At 33.3% G+C, this 18,170-nt stretch overlaps 2 protein-coding genes across 7 annotated transcripts; both read right to left on the reverse strand.

Annotated features, from left to right (window-relative positions):
* Positions 1 to 929: 929 nt before the first annotated feature.
* Positions 930 to 3,685, reverse strand: LOC132046118 (peptide methionine sulfoxide reductase B5-like). Its single transcript, XM_059436661.1, has 3 exons — positions 3,393 to 3,685; positions 1,604 to 1,760; positions 930 to 1,187 (listed from the first exon to the last, which is right to left on the reverse strand). Exons 1-3 carry the CDS (start codon positions 3,482 to 3,484, stop codon positions 1,023 to 1,025), a joined length of 414 nt encoding a protein of 137 aa, XP_059292644.1. The 5' UTR covers positions 3,485 to 3,685; the 3' UTR covers positions 930 to 1,022.
* A 519-nt stretch (positions 3,686 to 4,204) lies between these two features.
* LOC132046116 (probable protein phosphatase 2C 35) lies at positions 4,205 to 10,334 on the reverse strand. 6 transcript variants are annotated; one of them, XR_009412601.1, is made up of 5 exons: positions 8,720 to 10,334; positions 6,026 to 6,157; positions 5,454 to 5,647; positions 5,296 to 5,364; positions 4,205 to 4,594 (listed from the first exon to the last, which is right to left on the reverse strand). XR_009412601.1 is itself a non-coding variant. In XM_059436659.1 (4 exons), the coding sequence occupies exons 1-4, from the start codon at positions 9,632 to 9,634 to the stop codon at positions 5,358 to 5,360; spliced, it is 1,248 nt and encodes a 415-aa protein (XP_059292642.1). In that variant the 5' UTR covers positions 9,635 to 10,334; the 3' UTR covers positions 4,774 to 5,357. The 6 variants fall into 6 exon arrangements, 2 of the variants coding, with proteins under 2 accessions (XP_059292642.1, XP_059292643.1); XR_009412599.1 differs by lacking the exon at positions 4,205 to 4,594 and adding an exon at positions 4,712 to 5,156; XR_009412600.1 differs by lacking the exon at positions 4,205 to 4,594 and adding an exon at positions 4,712 to 5,159.
* Between the last annotated feature and the right edge of the window lie 7,836 nt (positions 10,335 to 18,170).

The following is an 18,170-nucleotide window of genomic DNA, read 5'->3' on the forward strand; positions in this document are numbered from 1 at the left end:
GAACAGTATAATATGATCTAACTTTATTTATACTTTTAACTGAGTAAGCAATTTTGATGTTTTCTGGACAAAACCAACCTTTGACTTCGTCCTTTGTCTTTTTTTACTTCTTGTCTCTCTATCCAAGAAGCTCCCTCCTTTACTTTCTCAATAATCAACAGAATAACCATACATATCAATAACCATACTCTCTATTCATTCAGTTATATTCAAGTCCAAATTTGAACAAACATAAACATGTATACGAGATTTGCTGCCGCCCATACAGCTGTTATTTGTGTTTTCATGGCTCCGTTACAACCTAATGACATCGGTTAATGAAATCGTTTGCCAGTCTTAAGATAAGGGACAACGAGGATGGCATTTCAGACTAAGATTTACTGAAACTGAATTCTTATTTTTCAGAGGAGAATTTTGTTTATAGTAAATTGTCTTTCCAAGAGTAGAGATCAACAATCAATATTCCCACATCCACCATCGCTTCTCCCACATCCAATGCGGCAACTAAATGCACCTTTTTAACTATCAGCGGCATAAAAATTAACAGATTCTATTATTTATTTCCGCAAGCTTTAGTTTAACCATTTTTACCATGACGGTATTGTCCTTACTCTACAGCATATTATGGTGCTTTTTCTGCATGGAAGATAAGGGGTTTACTATCTAAGTAATGTTGTTATGTAATGGCTTGCCTAAATTATTTGAAACCAACTGTAAGAATCTTCTGTAACCATTCAACTATATTCAGGTCCTTTGTAGCACATTCGTGGAGCCTCCTGTTTATCTGGGATCAGGATCAACTATTCTTTATGCAACACAGGACATAGAACTTCTAGTTGCGAGGATGAAAAGCATTATCAAGAAACATTGAAAGCAAAATAAAACATAGAACTTCTAGTTGAGAGGATGAAAAGCATTATCAATAAACATTGAAAGCAAAATAATCCAGGAAACACGTTATTATAACGATCGGAACTTATGGTCTAGCACAGAAAAACTGGTTTCAAACAAATGAAAGAGTTTCAGAGTGAAGCAGATGTATTCTCAGGGATAAACTTGACAGAAACGCTATTCACGCAGTGGCGTTCATCCGTGGGTGTCTTGTGCCCCTCTCCTTTGAAAACATGACCAAGGTGTCCACCACATGCAGCACACGTGATCTCCGTCCTCCTTCCATCTGGATCCGGCTGTAAGTATATACATTGGTGGAGTTAGGATTTTCATTAAGGAGATCAAAATATACTGAAGAAGCCAAGACTACTATATATACATAAAAATAACTTTGACCATATATAAAGTGCAATTTTCTCGAGAAGGAGATTCAGATAAACCCCCTTGTACCCCTAGCTCTGCCCTGAGTATACAGAGTTGGATTTCAGATTACAGCCATAAAACGCGTATACGAATGAAAAGAAGAAAAACCAGCCAGATTCACTCATTTTGTACTTCTTCTTTTGCCTTAAAAGCAGCCAGATTCACTCATTTTGTACTTCTACCTTTTGCCTTAGGATTCACTTCTATTGTCGTCGAATGAATAAATATATTGTATGCTTTATCAGAACCATCAAAATATGCAAGGAAAAAAGAAAAGCAAGATACTTACAGAGCGATTTATTGTCCCCGGAAGACCCTCAAAGAAAGCAGGCCAGCCACAGCCAGAGTCATATTTGGTTGTGGATTTATACAGTGGAGACCCACAACCAGCACAATTGTAGATCCCTTCACCAAAAAACTTGTCATATTCACCCGTACCCTTCAGCCTGCGAAATACTAGTTTCTCAGCAAAGTCGCATACAAAATTATGCCAAGAAATCGAGTGTAACAGAAACAAGGTGTGTACTAGATCCTCCAATTCCCTTTTACATCAGTGAACTCTAGTGAAATAGTTTGGAAAACAACAGTTTGGTTTTGGTTTCATTTACTTGTTAGAAAACAATGTGTATGTGCATTTTGGTTTTGAAAAAATTCTCCAACATCTCAAAGCTTTATGGTTCATAATTGAGTGAACCATTTACTCCCTCCGTCCGTTTTTACTTGTCCACTATACTAAATATAGATGTCCACTTTTACTTGTCCAGTTTGGAAAACCAAGACATAATTTATCATCTTATACCTATTTTTACCCTTATAATCAAGTGCTATTCATTTTCGAACATTAATTAGATGACTTATAATAATTAGGGGTGATATGGTAAAATTATCATTTTATTTATTGCTTCTTAAGGGGTGTTTCAAGTCAAATATGAATAAGTAAACGTGCATAGAGGGAGTAATTGACCAAAACCAACACACGCTAGGACTCAGAGAAACATAGATGAAAGCCATAAGATGAAGAAATCAAACAGGAAGCAAAGAAGTCAAAGATGTGTGCATGAAACAGGAAATGGCTGCACAAAGGTTATTAACAAATCAAAGAAATGCTGTATAAGCAGTTGAATGGTGATTTCACATTTATTGTTTAATAGCCAATCTAGAAGTCCAAAATATTAAGCACCATTAAGCTAGTCTAATCGGAAACAAATTCAAAAATTACAGGTAGTGGGTGCACCATAATATACTCGCATACATAAAATATATATATTCCCAAATTTGCAAGAAAATTAGCATAATCTATGCTAGTGTAAAGTAGTAAATACTAGGCGAAACGCAAGCTGGTCCAAAACCACCATTAACTAAAAAGAATGAATATGCATACATTCATAAATACACATGTAGTGGCGGAGCTAGGAATTTGGCGAAGAATGTGCAAATTTTCTTCCCACTTGTGTTAAGGGTGTGCAAAATTAAATATATACTCATAATAATTAACATTTAATCTATGTATACCACGTAATTTTCCGGCGAAAAGTGTGCACCTGATCACCCTTCGCTTAAGGTGGCTCCGCCCATGAACATGTACCCACTACTCTCATATGCTAGATCAGTCTAATAACAGTCTCAAAATAAATAATACTTCCTCGCATTCGGGATGTTTACCTCTAACTAAATATTTAACCCTCAACAATTAACATATCAAAGTGAAAATATATATTACTATAGTTAAGTCGGATCAGGATTTTCAGCAAATGTGTTCAAAAAAAAAAAGCTAAATATACATCAGAATTTTTTTATAGGGTGTTCTAAAATGGTTAATATATGCACATAAATACGTCCTTTAAAATTTCCCTATATAAATTTGATCGCATATTTTTTTATACAAACCCATGTTCGGGGTGAGATTAATGTTAAACCATTCTTGACTGTTCTCTCTCTCCGCCACTGCTAGCTATAGTTAAGTCATAAGTGTTCTAAATGCAAATGCAAGACATATGCCTTACATTCAAATACTACGCAAAAATAAGATCCGATGCAGCAAGAAAAAAGAAAAAGAAAAATAGGGAAATAGAACTAACTCAGTTCCTTTTTCACGGAGGATGCGAAACTGCTCGGAAGATAGAACGGCTCGCCATTCTTCCTCTGATTTCTCAACTTTGTTCACTGCCATACTGTCACCCTACTATATTCTTGTTAACTCAAAACACTAATATGGGGAACTGGGTTATGTGATTAGGACATTTTTGATAGACACATGTATGGACACATGTATGGCTTTATACAATTTCTTGGGAAAATGAATGTGGACGCAATATTAGACTAAAGGAATCTTGCCATCTACTGGGATTTTCCCCCAAAAAAAAAAATCCATCTTAGTGTTTTAATATTAGAATTGGTTTGGTAATATGACTGATGGAATAGGGTTGTTACCACAAAAAAAAAAAAAGAGGGGGGAGGTTTAGCGCTAAACCCTTACCTAGGGTTGTGATGAACTCTTAAGTCCAATTATTATTGTTATTATTGCGTTTGCTTAATTTGGAATCGGTCTTTAATTACTTATTCAATCACGTGCTTAAAATCAAACTTATTATTTAAAAAAGTACAACAACAGCAACATATCCAGTCTAATTTCACTAAGTAAATCTGAGGAGGGTAGAATATACACAGACCCGGTTATTCTCAGTGGACCCTCAGCTCAATTATTTTTTTAGTACAATCATTAAATTTAAATTTTGAGTCCCAAGTAAATTAAGTGGCGAGCGGATCAATTTTAATGTATGGGTGATACTAGGCTGCTTTATGGTTATCCTTTTTCCCTCCTCCCTAGCTCTTCTCACCCATAAAACTCTCTCAAAGTTTATTTTTCCAAGTTAAAAAAGCAATCAATGTATTCGGCCTAAAGAAGTAGTTTAAATTAGGTAAAGAAAAACACATCATCCAACTTATGAGCAAATTGGAATCCTACACAAGAAGCCATTCAATCTGCCACTCCTTGAATGAGGCCTTCTGTTCTATGAACAACCCACCTCAAAATAATTCTCTTTCAAGTTCTTGCCTACGACCCAAAAAAACACAAGGCAGGGCTTGATGATTCACTTCCAAGTTCTCTATCACCTACCCATGAGAACAAAGGATCAAGCCAAAAATGAAATTCATCTTTTATTAAATCTACGTTACATTCTGGAGAAGTCTAGTTTCAACATGATCATCCATGTCCTAGTGTAGTGCCCAGCTTGCTTAGCTTAGAAAAGGACTTAGAAGTCGTCACAAAGTTGTTTTCCTGCAAAAAGGCAACCATGAACTCTTCATTCTCTAACCACCAACATTTTTTACGTAAGGTAATCTTGTGTTTTCCTTGAACTGCATAAGTGATCGTACTAAAAAGTTAGCAAGTCCATACATGTGCTCTGCCGAACCGCTTACACGTTAATTAGAGATTCAAACACAGATCACTCTCTATACAAATTTAACCAATTAATACCAATTTTCATGTGATATACTAGTTTGACACTTCATACAACAATAAGTTCTTCCTTAGCTAAGTTGAAATGACGTAATAGAAATATTGCCATTCTAAAACTGACAAAGTCTAAATGGAATACAGTACACAAAGTACATGAGCATCAGTGTTAAGCTTTTGACGAAGTAACCCCCCAGCAAAGCAGTCTCCAGAACAACCCAGCTAAACTTTATTGATGTGCCATGCACGAGAATACGAAGTCAGAAGTAACTGAAGTGAGTAGTGACCAATCGAAATCAGAGGGCAATAGATCCATAAACTGCCGGATTCTTTTACAACCAAAGGACATTGGTTCAACTGCTATATGAATGCCGCTCAGGTCCTGCTATATGTCATATTCAGTCAAATGTGGTAGAAGACTAGAAGGGTATAATATACGCTATCAGTTTGAGGATCTACTTATGCATGGCTTGTTATGTGTCTGCATAATCGTCGATGACTATGGAAATGAAGGAAGTTACCATTTAAGGCACATCTAAAATATGGGGAAATGCGTGGAAACCCTTGGAAGTCTTATCTCTGTTCAATCCCTGCAATAGAAGTACAAGCAAGCGGTCACTTGTTGTAGAACGATATACAGATAAAGAAAATAGCAAAATTGGGAAAGAGGGAAACCCACAAGCTAGATGAAACTACTACTTTGGAGCTCTGGTCTAGTGATGAAACAGTTTGACAACAGCTCACTTCAGACGAGTCACTCCTTACTGACCGATAACCTTCCGAAGCACACGGAGTGAAATATATCTCCGATGTTTCTTTCTGTGTGTTGGTTGTTCTTCCTCCATTGCTTTTGGCTGTGGCACCACCACCTGACTATCCCAACTTCAAAGTATATTAGCTAATCCAAAAGTAAACAGAAACATGAAGTAATCTTGAATTGTGGAAATACCAAAGGCAAGATATTGCAGGCGTGAATTTGGGAACTATGTTAATTTGATCTTATTTTAAAGAAGTCGATAGAACTTAGTCCCAACCCACCCCCCTTGAAAAATAACACCATTAAAGAAGAAAGAACTTAGTCCAGTAATATTAGCAACAGATGCTCCTAGAGTCCATCTATCAAAATGTTACTACTTCCTACTAACCATAGTAGCATACTGATGTACACAACGAAAGCAAAGTACCAAATTTATATCCAGCGAATTAGAAAAGAAACAACAAAATAGAAAATAAGAATCAAATGGTTCATACATTGGATAAGCCTTTAATATGTACAATGATGATTGTTATATCATCTGTCCGATTTTCATGATCTAGCCACAGTTTGTAAGATTCTCCAGCAATGGCTGAACTTGCATCCCTAGGATCTGCACATCTGTTTACCTACACAAGAAGAAAGTACAGAACAAGGTAGAAAATGTTAATAGTGACTTAGACAAATGGTGGCTGAGATCAAGTAAAAAGAATGTTTACTTGAAGATCGATCACATTGATTCTAACTAGTGTCACAAAAACACATGATCCAGCTTTTCTATTAAACTGTTTTTTGGGCACTGTTCCAATAATTTGTTGGCATAACTACCACTAATCACCGATATATGAAGTGTCACCAGTGTTGTCAAAAGCGTTGAATGAGTTCTAAAAAAAATAGGATCAAGGTCTGCACTGGATTTAAGCTCAGAGCACGATTAATGCATGTTCGCTAAGGAAGGCATAAAAAATAAAGTATATATGTACACACACGCAGCTACACATTGACACACATAATGTACAAAAAGTACCTATACAGACAAAAACTATATGGACAGAAAAATTGAAAATTGTCAATAAATGAAGTCAAAATCACGTCAATCAATTTCAGAAACCATTTTACATTCCACATTTAGATGTAAATACAATTTTAAGTTTCTAATTTAAGCTTTACCCATTTTCTGAATCAAGAGATTTAGCTGGTTTTGTTATACTAAATTTCTTACTACCTAACTTTAATTATTAACATATTAATTCAGAATGTTATTTAATTATGCTATTTAAAAACAGTGCCTATGAAGATGTTGTGCACGCCATATCACCTTTGTGCTTGCATTAGAGCATTGCATGAAGCGGAGCAAAATACCCAATTTGCAATGCACCTAGTTTCAGATGTTCCTCAAGTGAGCTTTTAATAACACGAAATGCCACAATAGTATGAAAAAGGACGAGATCACCCCCCATGAAAAAAAAAATACTAAATATATCTACAGAGGAAGAAGATAAAAAAGACAGATAGGAGAGGAAGGAAAAGGAAGGCAAAAGTACATAGGAGTATGTAGTTATGCGTTCAAGAACTTCCTCCTACCAATCAAGGGATACAGTGGAATATATGGGATCCCTCAAACCTTAACCAAAGGTCTCGGGTTCGAGTTCTTGGGATGGAGAAATTCTTATCTAAGAGCTTCCCCCTTAAATGGGTCCTATGAGGCGTGAATTTGGATTAATCGGGCCATTAAGTACCAAATACCAGATGGTTAAACCAAAATAAATTCGCCTGCTTATCATTAGATAACAGGCTCATCATTGAAATGATGTTAAACAAAACTATATGTTTAAATGCTGACACATCAACTGATTAATTCATCTAATGTTGCTTTGCCAGTTTCGACAGGCAATTCATAGATCTAGGTGTCATGTTCTAAGGAGAATTGCATAATAGATGAAAACGGAACACATACATGAGTGCCATGCAATAGGAAGATACCTATCAAAGTCAGGAAAATTCAATAAATGAGACCACTAACGTTAATAGTGGAGTGAGTTTAGGCCTCTATGTTCCAATATATTCACAAAATGAGTTTTGTAGGCGGATATTAAGTAGGTTTACGACAAGATTAAAAAATAAAAATCAGATAGAAGATACAAATAGCAGACATATAGAGGACAAAATGAGAGAAGAACACCTAAGATTGTTTAACCATGCTACATACACCACCAACTATACCCCCGTCTATAGGTGCAACATAACAATGATTGGAGGTGCAGGCCTAAAATCACATGAAAAATTTATCTCAGAAGACTGATAACTTCTTGAAATTCAAGCGAAGTTAACAAAGAACAGAACAAAATGGAAGTAAAAAGTCCATGTAGGCAATACAACGGGTTGAGATCAAAACTTAGTCTAGATCCCGTCTTTTTCCAGGAATATAATGTTTTGAGATTTGTATCTCAATTTAGCGATGAGTGCAAAGATGTAAATAATCTCCAGCTTCTTAGTACCCTAATTAATACGTCTTAAAGGACAAATTATCAAACATTTGCATAAAACCGGTCCAAATTGAGCGGGATGGATATAATGGATTCATATCACTAAGGCCAACTAGTTTAAGATTGAGGTGCAATAGTAGTAGTTTCTATCTTTTCCAATTGGATACTAACTTGTCTTCAGACTTCAGCTTAATTAAACCGAGTTACTAACAACTCAATCCAATTCTATGCCAAGCATTTTATTGGGGCCTCTCAAAGGCAAAGAAGTTAAGAAGCTATATTGCTCAGACTCTTCAAATAAGCCGCCGGGTGCATGTCAGATCCTACAAAAGTAGTGCATTTTTTGGAGGATCCGACATGGATGCGGCAACATTTTGAAGAGTCTGGGCAACATAGGTTAGAAGAATATCGCTTAATGTAACAGTCTCCAATAGGGCATATATCGTTAAGAATTTACTTCAATAGCTGATACATACATATATACTGAAACCGTAACACATCCATAAAAATAAACAGCATACTACAACTGATTTGACATGAATAATGTCCATTATCTTGCTGAAATCACACAGCAATTCTGACATCAAAAGTGCAGGGAGCCACACCACCAGTGACAGATTGCTAAAAATGAGGATGTGTTAAGCAAAAAAAACGAAGAACAAATAAATTTCAGTTGATTTTAGCATCAAATAAAGTAAGTCTTACCATGTCCACCACAGTTTGGCTGGAAAGGAACTCAAAGACACCATCACTTGCAACTACAAAGAAAGGATGATGAGTTGTAAGACGTACTGTTGACACCTCTGGGACAGCAACTACACCAATGCTTTCAGCTGTACTATCTCCAACGCTCCGCGTAAAAGCAGTCCCTGGATACATCCCATTTTGTACCCACAACCTTGGTGGATCACCTCCTTCCGTTTCCTCATCCCCCCATGACTGAATATCAGGATCCTTTAGACCTTCAACTTGGTCAACACTAAGAACTCTTGCCCCACAGCTTTTCACTCTCTCGCATTCGTCTTTCCTAAACGGCGTCTGATCAGAAGACAAATCTTTAGCAACAACTCTATTACCTTCTTTAACAGCCAATACTGCTCTTGAATCACCTACATTTGCAACATACAACATGTCTCCAACAAGAAGAGCAGTTATAGCAGTTGTCCCACTCATTGAATCATCAATATCACTGTTATTATGAAGTTCTTCATTTGTTCTTGTAAATGCAGAATTATAAGCCTTAACAGGGTCATCCAACAACGTCGGATCATCCGATAAAATCTCAACAAGTCTATCTCTAACAAACACAGAACATTCAGTACCAAACTGTCCATGCCCATCAAACACACCAAAGAAATGAACATTTGGGTTGCCCTGAATTTGTGTTTTGATACAATAACTATCCTGATTTTCTTTCTCAGGGGATTCAGGGTAAAAACCGCGTTGTGTAAGCACAGAATATTCTAACCTGAAGTTATGTGAAGGAATTTGAGCACTATCTACAGACCTTCCAGCAAGAATATGTGTTTGAACCTGAGCATATGCACCCAAATCTTCTCTATTCTCACCATCTGAGGATCTTGGGTATCTACAACAACACTTTCCATGAACACAACCCATATCTCAAGACAAATTCAAGAACCAACCAAAGTTGCACACCAACTGTTTGTAAAAATTACTGAACGAGACAGGAAGATCAATCAAGGTCTAAAATTGCAGCATTGTTTTGCCCAAAATGGGGGTTTTTATTCAAACCCGTGAGACATATAGGGCCAACAAGGTAAAAAACAAACCCTAATACCAAGACAGCCAAACAAGGATTTTGGTCTGGGAATAGAATTGGGTTGTGTCAGAAAAAAATGAAGATAAAATAAAAATAAAAAAAAGGAAACCTTATTATATAGAAGAAAGAAAATTAGACAAGATTGGAACAACCCAAAACCCAATACAGAAGAAATGATCAAAGAAAGACTGCAAGGCAAGAAGGGAACAATATTACAACCCCAAAAATCAATTCAACCGTATCAAGCAAAGGACTAGGAAACTTTTTGCCTTGATTATACAATGACTTTTTTCTTATCAAAGAATATTAAGATAGACAAAAAAACGTGTTTTGTTTGGGTTTGTGGGGTCTGTTATGAAGAAAAAAAATCACACATTATTGTAAACAGTTGTTGGGGAATATAAAATGAAATGAAGATAACCCAGAGAACAAATGGAGAATAAAAATGGTTGATTATAAAAGGGATAGGCTATTTGGGTTATGTGGGGTCTGCAGAGGAGGAGGAACCCATCAAGTCTCTTTCCTTTCAACTTTCAAGAAATGACATGCAAACATAGAAATGTGAGCATGCGACAACAGATTGTGACAAACGAATATACAAATGTCACCATATGGTCTCACTTTTTTCTCTTTAATAATACGCCTGTCTTTTTCATTTATTTGGCATTCCTGTCCGATATTCACATTGAAATAGTGGCGGAATCAGAATTTTCATTAAGAGAATTTAAAATATGTAAAAGTGAACACACGTAGAAGTTGAAGGGAGTTCAACGTCTACTAAATAGACATAAAAAATAATTTTAACCATATATAAATAGTGTAATTTTTTGCTGAAAGGGGTTCGGATGAACCCTTTGGCTATGCCTAGCTCCGCTCCTGATTGGAATCCGATTAAATTCGGACCTCGCATTACAAGTCCTGTTTTGGGGTACGATTAAATTCGGATGGTGCATTGCAGGCTCCATTTTGGGGTACGACTAAATTCGGACCGCGCGGTACATGCCTCGTTTTGGATAGCGCTCCTGACATAATTGTTTTTCAATCCCACGACTTGAAACAGAGACCTCTGATTCAGGATGAATATCTTTTTCATTTTAGGTTTCCCTTTGGCCATAAATGATATTTTTAGTATTAGTAAATATCTGAAGTTGACTATTGTAGATATACTTGTTTAGGGGAAAATATATAAGTTGATCCAAAATTTTCAAAAAAGGTTATTTACATGCCGAAACTTTACGGGTAATGACTTAGTACTCTTAGTTTTATTCGAAGTGAAATTAGAATAAAGATTTGTTCGTACTCGGTGTTTATATGAATCGATTGATAACATGAGACGTGTTTTTAATTTGCATACATTGTTATCATTAAAGCATAGTAATTAATCACTATACATTCTAAAATTAGTTTATTACTTAATCATGATTATTATTATTATTATTATTATTTGGTGCAAATATCAGGTAGTATAAGTAAATTTTTACCGTAAAATTAGTACTCCTAATCTTGTTCGAAGCTACTCTTAGATATAGCTTGGGAAATAAACTAGTACCATGTTTAGTTTTGTCAAAAGGCAGTTATCTTTAACTAAGAGGGGGATGGGAATAATTTGCACGTGTGAATGACAAAAGTACATAATTACCATAAAACTCGCTAATAGAATATTCTATCCATTAGTGAATTTATTCGTGTTTTGTGTGCTCTAATTAATAAATTTAAAAACAATTTTTTTTAAATTTAGTCGTGATAGATGATAAATCTTTTAGAGAAAACTACACATAAATCTTTTAGAGAAAACTACACTGTATATTAATTGGGCAATAATGCTATCAAAATTGACCCATTTTTTTTAACTCTTACACAAAATGACCCAAACTTTTCTCTCACTCTCTTTCGCTCTCTGCTTTCTTATATGTTTGTATATGTTGATATATGTTAGTATAAGTGTCTGTATATAATTGTATATTTCTGTATATGTTTGTATATTTTGAGCTATTTTTTGTAATGTAAGTTCTGGGTTATTTTTTGCAATGTAAGTGACCAACTTGTATATTTCTGAAATTTTTCCAATCTTTTATGTGTGTGTGTGTGCCTATATATATGTATATATATATATATATATAGAGAGAGAGAGAGAGAGAGAGAGTAAAAGGGTATATTTACAAAACATGATGATACTCTTTAGTTTACAAAATATATCAACAGATTTCTTACAAAATGTTTAAGAATCACGTAAATTAAAAAGAAGCAAATAAAACACAGTAAATAACGTAAGGAAACTTCCCTTATTTTATCAACTTTTCTCTCCCATTCAAAATTAAGAGATATTGTTCCCTGATTTTCTCCAACTTTTGCTCCCTTATTTTATCCAATTTTCTCTCCCCATTCAAAATAAAGATGAAAATTATTCCCTAATTTTCTCTAACTTTTGCTCAAAAAATCCATTCTAATCGGTTATTCTCTCATTCCAAATTCATACACACTCAATTTCTTGGTATCAATTAGATTCCATACAAGGTTCGTTATAATTTTTGTAATTGATACAAATCCGATTTCATACACTAGAAAAAAATATGTATAAATTTTATATGCAATATGTATAATTATATAAATTCATTATAATTTTTATGTATGAAATATGTATAAAAGTTGTATGTATATTTTGATTATGATAAAGTACATATAAATTGTATAAAATCTAATCAAAGTGTGTATAAATTATGGTATAATATGTATAAAATCTGTAATTAATACAAACCAGATTCCATACAAAGTTCATACATCAAAAAATAAATATGTATAAGCTTGTGTAACGATGGGAGATCAAGTGAAATAAAACCGTGACATGCCTCCATCTTCATCAACCGGGACCATTAGAAGATTAAAATAATATCTCCTGTATGACCTAGCCTCCATTTTTTATTGGATAATGCTAAAAAGAAGGGAGATTTATTATATAACTGCGAAGGGGATATATGAGTATTATAAGGGCAAAAAACGTATATGTAAATGTTAAAATTGGTGGAGAATTGTTCGTCGATGAAGCTGAAATCGTATCATACTAGGAAAGAAAATGAATTTTACGTTTGAAAATGTTGTTTATCAACAGCTGTAGAGGGAGGGAGAGAAAGAAATCTTTTTGAAAAGAAAAAGAAGCTAATTGGTAATTATCCTAAAATTAAGTCCACTTTTAAAAATCAGATTCTCTTCCTTAAAAAAGAACCCAAAATTGTGGATATCTCATTAAGCCCAAATCTGACATATTTGTAATTTTATTAGTATGTTTTGTAAATAAGAAAAAATATCCTTACGTTCTGTAATATAAAGTCTTAAGTAGTATTATTAGGTCATTTTTTCCTAAAAAAATGCACACTCTTTTCTCACTCTCTTCTATCTTTGCTATTATATTTAAACATTACGGGCCTAGCACCAACATTTGCTCATCTCCTTAGGCAGTTCTTTTCAACAAAAACTAGTGTACTTGTCCGCGCTTCGCGCGATCATATAAAAAATTCTCTTACAACAACAAAAATCATAGATTTAAGGGAGAAAAGTAAATTACAAAAAAAATGACATAGATAAGTAAAATAGAGATATCCACATCTAATCGAAAAATATTTCTTAGACAATGAAAATTTTGCAGTACAAATGCACAAAAAGTAGAACTAACGTAAGAGAGAATATGGAGAGAAAAAAAAATAGAAATAATATCATAATATTTGTTTGTTAGTGTCAAACTTTTCTATGAGAAAGCATCGACTTGATAACAAAAATCATGGAAAAGGGCCAAAATTACCCCGAATTTTTAAAAGGGAGATAAATAAATTTACCCTTACCGTTAAAAAACGACATAGATCATCCTAAAAGCCCTATCCCCCCCCCCCCCCCCCAAATAATTTTTTACCCATCAACTTAACCCAACCCGGTAATCGGATATAATTTTTTCACCCAACCCAAATATCTCTGAGCTCCTCCATGTCATTCTATTTTTTGTTTTTGGGACCAAGTTCTAAATTAATCGTCACGCCATTAATTCTTTAAGATGACCATCGAAAAAAATTTTCTACCAATACTGATGAAGTAATGGATTGTGAAAGACGGTAAGGCGTGAAACTTATTCCTAATGCAACATTCCGCATATTAAAGAGTAGAACTAACGTGCTGCAATAGCTCGGAAGAGAGAATATGGAGGTTTTGCATGTCATATAAAAAAATAAGATGTCAAATAATATCATAATATTTGTTTTTTAGAACTCATTCTATTCATCCACAATCCTATCTCCATGTTCAAAAGTCAAAGCTATTTTCAAAAAACAAAAAAGAGAATGACATGGAGGACTGGGGTGAGGGATAGATGGTGGACATGGAGGAAGAAGAAGAGTAAGAAAGAGAAAAGAAAATGTTAAAATCTCAACAAGGTATAGGACATGCCACGTATAATTACAACCCTTAAAAGCACAAAGCTTTTCCGAATAAAGAATGTTATTTTTTTTTACAAAAAAAAAAAAATAATCACATGCTAATTAACAAAACAAAAAGAAAAAAGAAATAAAGGCATACTATAAAAAGAGTCCCTACTCTCTGTAATTTTGATGAAATGTTTAATTTATCAAAAACCATTATTTTAATCACAAATAATTATTGTATCTTCTGCTCTAACAGAAATAAAATAGCGCCTTAAGAAATCATACAACCGAGTGCAGCTCGAAATTGATTACCAAAAGACAAAAAACCAAAAACACATCAAATGAGAAAATTACTATTCAAACTTGAATGTTCATTACTATTCAAACTTGAATGTTCGTTTTCCATACGTTAGCTATAACATTTTTAATATTACCAATTTCTCATAAATAACTAATTAATGTATACTATATGAAGGAGGATAAATTTAAGAATTGTGAATCTAATGGAAGAAATAGCATCTAATACCTACGACTGAAAATTTATTTCAGAAACTACAAGTTCAAAAGCTAGAACTGCCAAATGAACACTGTTTAAAGAATCATTAGCCGACACGTTCGATAACATTTAACTACGTATACTTCTAGTTAATAACATTATCCAAATGATCACTATCTTAGACAACAAAGATTATATGGTTAGGCAAATTATACAATCAAATCGCACAGGCTTGTTTATGAACAAAGAGATTCTACTTTTCAAAGTTGTTAATCGATTAACACTTGTCGGGAAAGAAGTGTCATACATTTGGAATTTTTTTGAGGAAAGTTTACTATGTTACCTTTCTAATCTACGCATATAACTATTGATGAGTAACCAAAATACAAGCTCAAATGAAAGAGGGATGGTGAATCATGTGCCTAGAATGTAATATTTATCATCTAAAGCGCAATGGAAATTATAGAAGGTCTAATTGTCCACGCAAAAAAATAATATCAGTAATATCACCAATAACAACAATCACGGACCACTCTGCATATTCAGTTTTCTTTAGTTAGCGAATAACTATAAATCACTTTTACTTTCCTGTATTATTCATGAAATATCATTGATCAAGCTCAATATAAATAAGTACAATAAACAATAAAACAAAATATTTCGTCTGAGTGGTATCCTCATATACTCCAGATAATTAATTTTCTGTTGGATGATATTATCAAACGTCACATAACTCTTATGCAACTTCATCGGATGGGACTCCTCTCCATTTCTCTTCTCTCCATTTTTCCCAAGTTCTTAATTGGATTGGAGACATGTGTCATGGTAAAAAACTAATGGTTGAGATTTAATTAATCAAATCAAAGTCCTAATCATGGTTAGGATAATAAATATACCATATATTTGCTTCAATTTTTTTTGGAAATCCCATAACTTTAGCTACAGATTTTCATCCATATATATATATATATATATATATATATATATATATATTGTTCTCTCTTTTTCCAGCTTTGTTACGAGTTTTTTTTGTTTTTGTTTTTAGAATAGTTCTTTACTCTTTCTTTGAACAGATGGGATAGTTCTTTTGTTAAGATGGCCAATTAATCAATGTACTAAATCAACAAATGAAAAAGAATAAAGAATAATATTTGTATAATAAAAGTAAAATTTTAGTGTCCATTAGTTGACTTATTTACTCGTCAATTGTTAAAAACAAAAAAGAAAAGAAATACCAAACAAATTAAAGAGAAAGGGAACACAACAAATAACTGAGTAAAGATTAAATTGACATATAAAAATTATTTGAAGTTCTGAAATTGTTAAAAGAGGAATTATCGAAAATTACAAAAATTGATAAGGAAATATATATTTATTATCCTAACAATGATTAGGACTTTGATTTGGTTAATTAAATCTCAACCATTGGTTTTTAACCATGACACATGTTTCCCATCCAAGTAAGAACTTGAGGAAAATAGAGAGAAGAGAAATGGAGAGAAGCCCCGTCCAACTTCATTCAACTCCCTTTGCCTTTTTCTACACACAATTCATGCTTTTCGTTTTCTATTTCCTAACTTAGCTCTATATATCTTTCTCAAATATTTCCTTCTTTTGTTTCTTCACATTAGTTTAGTACGGAGCATCATATATACTTAGCTCTATATATCTTTCTCAAATATTTCCTTCTTTTGTTTCTTCACATTAGTTTAGTACGGAGTATCATATATCTGCTTTGCAGTCAATTTTCTTATCTAATATTGTGCTTGTACATAATGTACATGTGGAATATGGGAAAAGTACTTTTTTTTTTTGGTTTGTCACTCTAGATTGTTTCTTGAACGTCACAAGAAATAGTAGAACACTAACCAAAAATATGAATACCGAATTTTCAAGATATCATGAAAAAGTAGAAACTCATCAAAAATATGAATTAAGGAATTTTCAAGATGTGTAAAACATACAATACCGATTATCTCTGTTGTACTGAACTATTTAGAGTTCATTCACCAGAAAACTCTAATGGCGCTTGTAATCGACATTCTTAGTTCCTCGGCGTGGCACAATATTCTTCTTCCTCCATAGAGTAAGGTTTACCTATCCGATAGTTTGGGCTTTTGATAGCCGTTTGGACTCTTTCAGTAACTGTCCAGCTTTTAATAGCGACTTTTGGACTCTTCAGACATTTCTCATTAAATATTGTTTTTGGATTATTTTTTTTAACTAACTGAATTAAAAAGAATGAGAGAAAAATACCAAAAAAAAAAAAAAGAGAAAAAAGATAAATAGGAATGGAGGTCATAGAGAGGTGCCACATCACCTTGTCTATGCCTAGCTTTATATTATATATAGATATATACACACATGAAGGAATGAAGGAACACCATAGTAGTGTCATAACTTACACATTAAATATTTGAAATTACGAAGATGAAAGGCACGAGAATCATGTATATTAGTAGTAAGTATATATAGAAGTTACAAAGATGAACACAATAAAAGTTATGAAAAGGGATGAAATTAAGAGAAGTGCCATCTTACTTATCAATAGACCACAATTATACTTTCTCCGTCCCAATTTTTATGAGGGTTGACCACAATTTCAAACATAAATTTTTGAGTATTTTATAATAAAATTATATATTTAAAAACTACATAAAAATTAATATAAGTCTGGATAATAAATAATTCACAATATATCAAAAAGAACTGGAAAAAATCGTAGCCAAAGAAAGAGTTGTTTGACTCCTCAAATAGGTTAACCCTCGTATAAACTGGGACGTAGGGGTATAATATATAGATGGATAGATTGATATTTACAATATACTTCCACAATACAAGATATATTCCTAGTTATGTCTAATTTTAATGGGTTAAAAGAGCACTTTTCTTACCAGGTTAAAATAAATATGTTGATATGTTAGAAAATTTAATATTTTCTTCACCCTACCCCTAACTAAAAATGCTTTTAAAAAAATATATTTTCAATTCAGACAAAAGAAAAATATTGTGGATCTTCAAACTAAGAGAACCCATTAATTGGCATTCCATCTCTTATCTGATCGCGAGAGAGCAGGTGAGTCGTATGGCGGCAACCCTTGTTGACTAGAATGTCCAAATTACGACCCAATTATTCTTTTGTTGAAAAAATATATTATTCTTTTTGTCCCATCTTGTCTTATAAATTAATTTCATAAAAATTATGAGTTATATTCCGGAATACTAAAAACAAGAAAAACTTGTTTTTCAAAATTTTTTCACTTTTTTACACTACATTTCACCAAAAACTACAATTTCAAAAACTATGGCCAAATACAACTCCAACTTCAAAAATTTCAAAAAAAGTGAAAAAGTTTTTGATATATATGGCCACACAGGCCCTAAATTTTAATTAAAAATTTATATTATATATTACACCTTATTACTATCTAATAATAAAATTTCAAATAAATATATATTCAATATATAAAAACA

This window comes from Lycium ferocissimum, unplaced genomic scaffold (assembly GCF_029784015.1).
Source record: "Lycium ferocissimum isolate CSIRO_LF1 unplaced genomic scaffold, AGI_CSIRO_Lferr_CH_V1 ctg9506, whole genome shotgun sequence".
NCBI classification, from domain to species: domain Eukaryota; kingdom Viridiplantae; phylum Streptophyta; class Magnoliopsida; order Solanales; family Solanaceae; genus Lycium; species Lycium ferocissimum.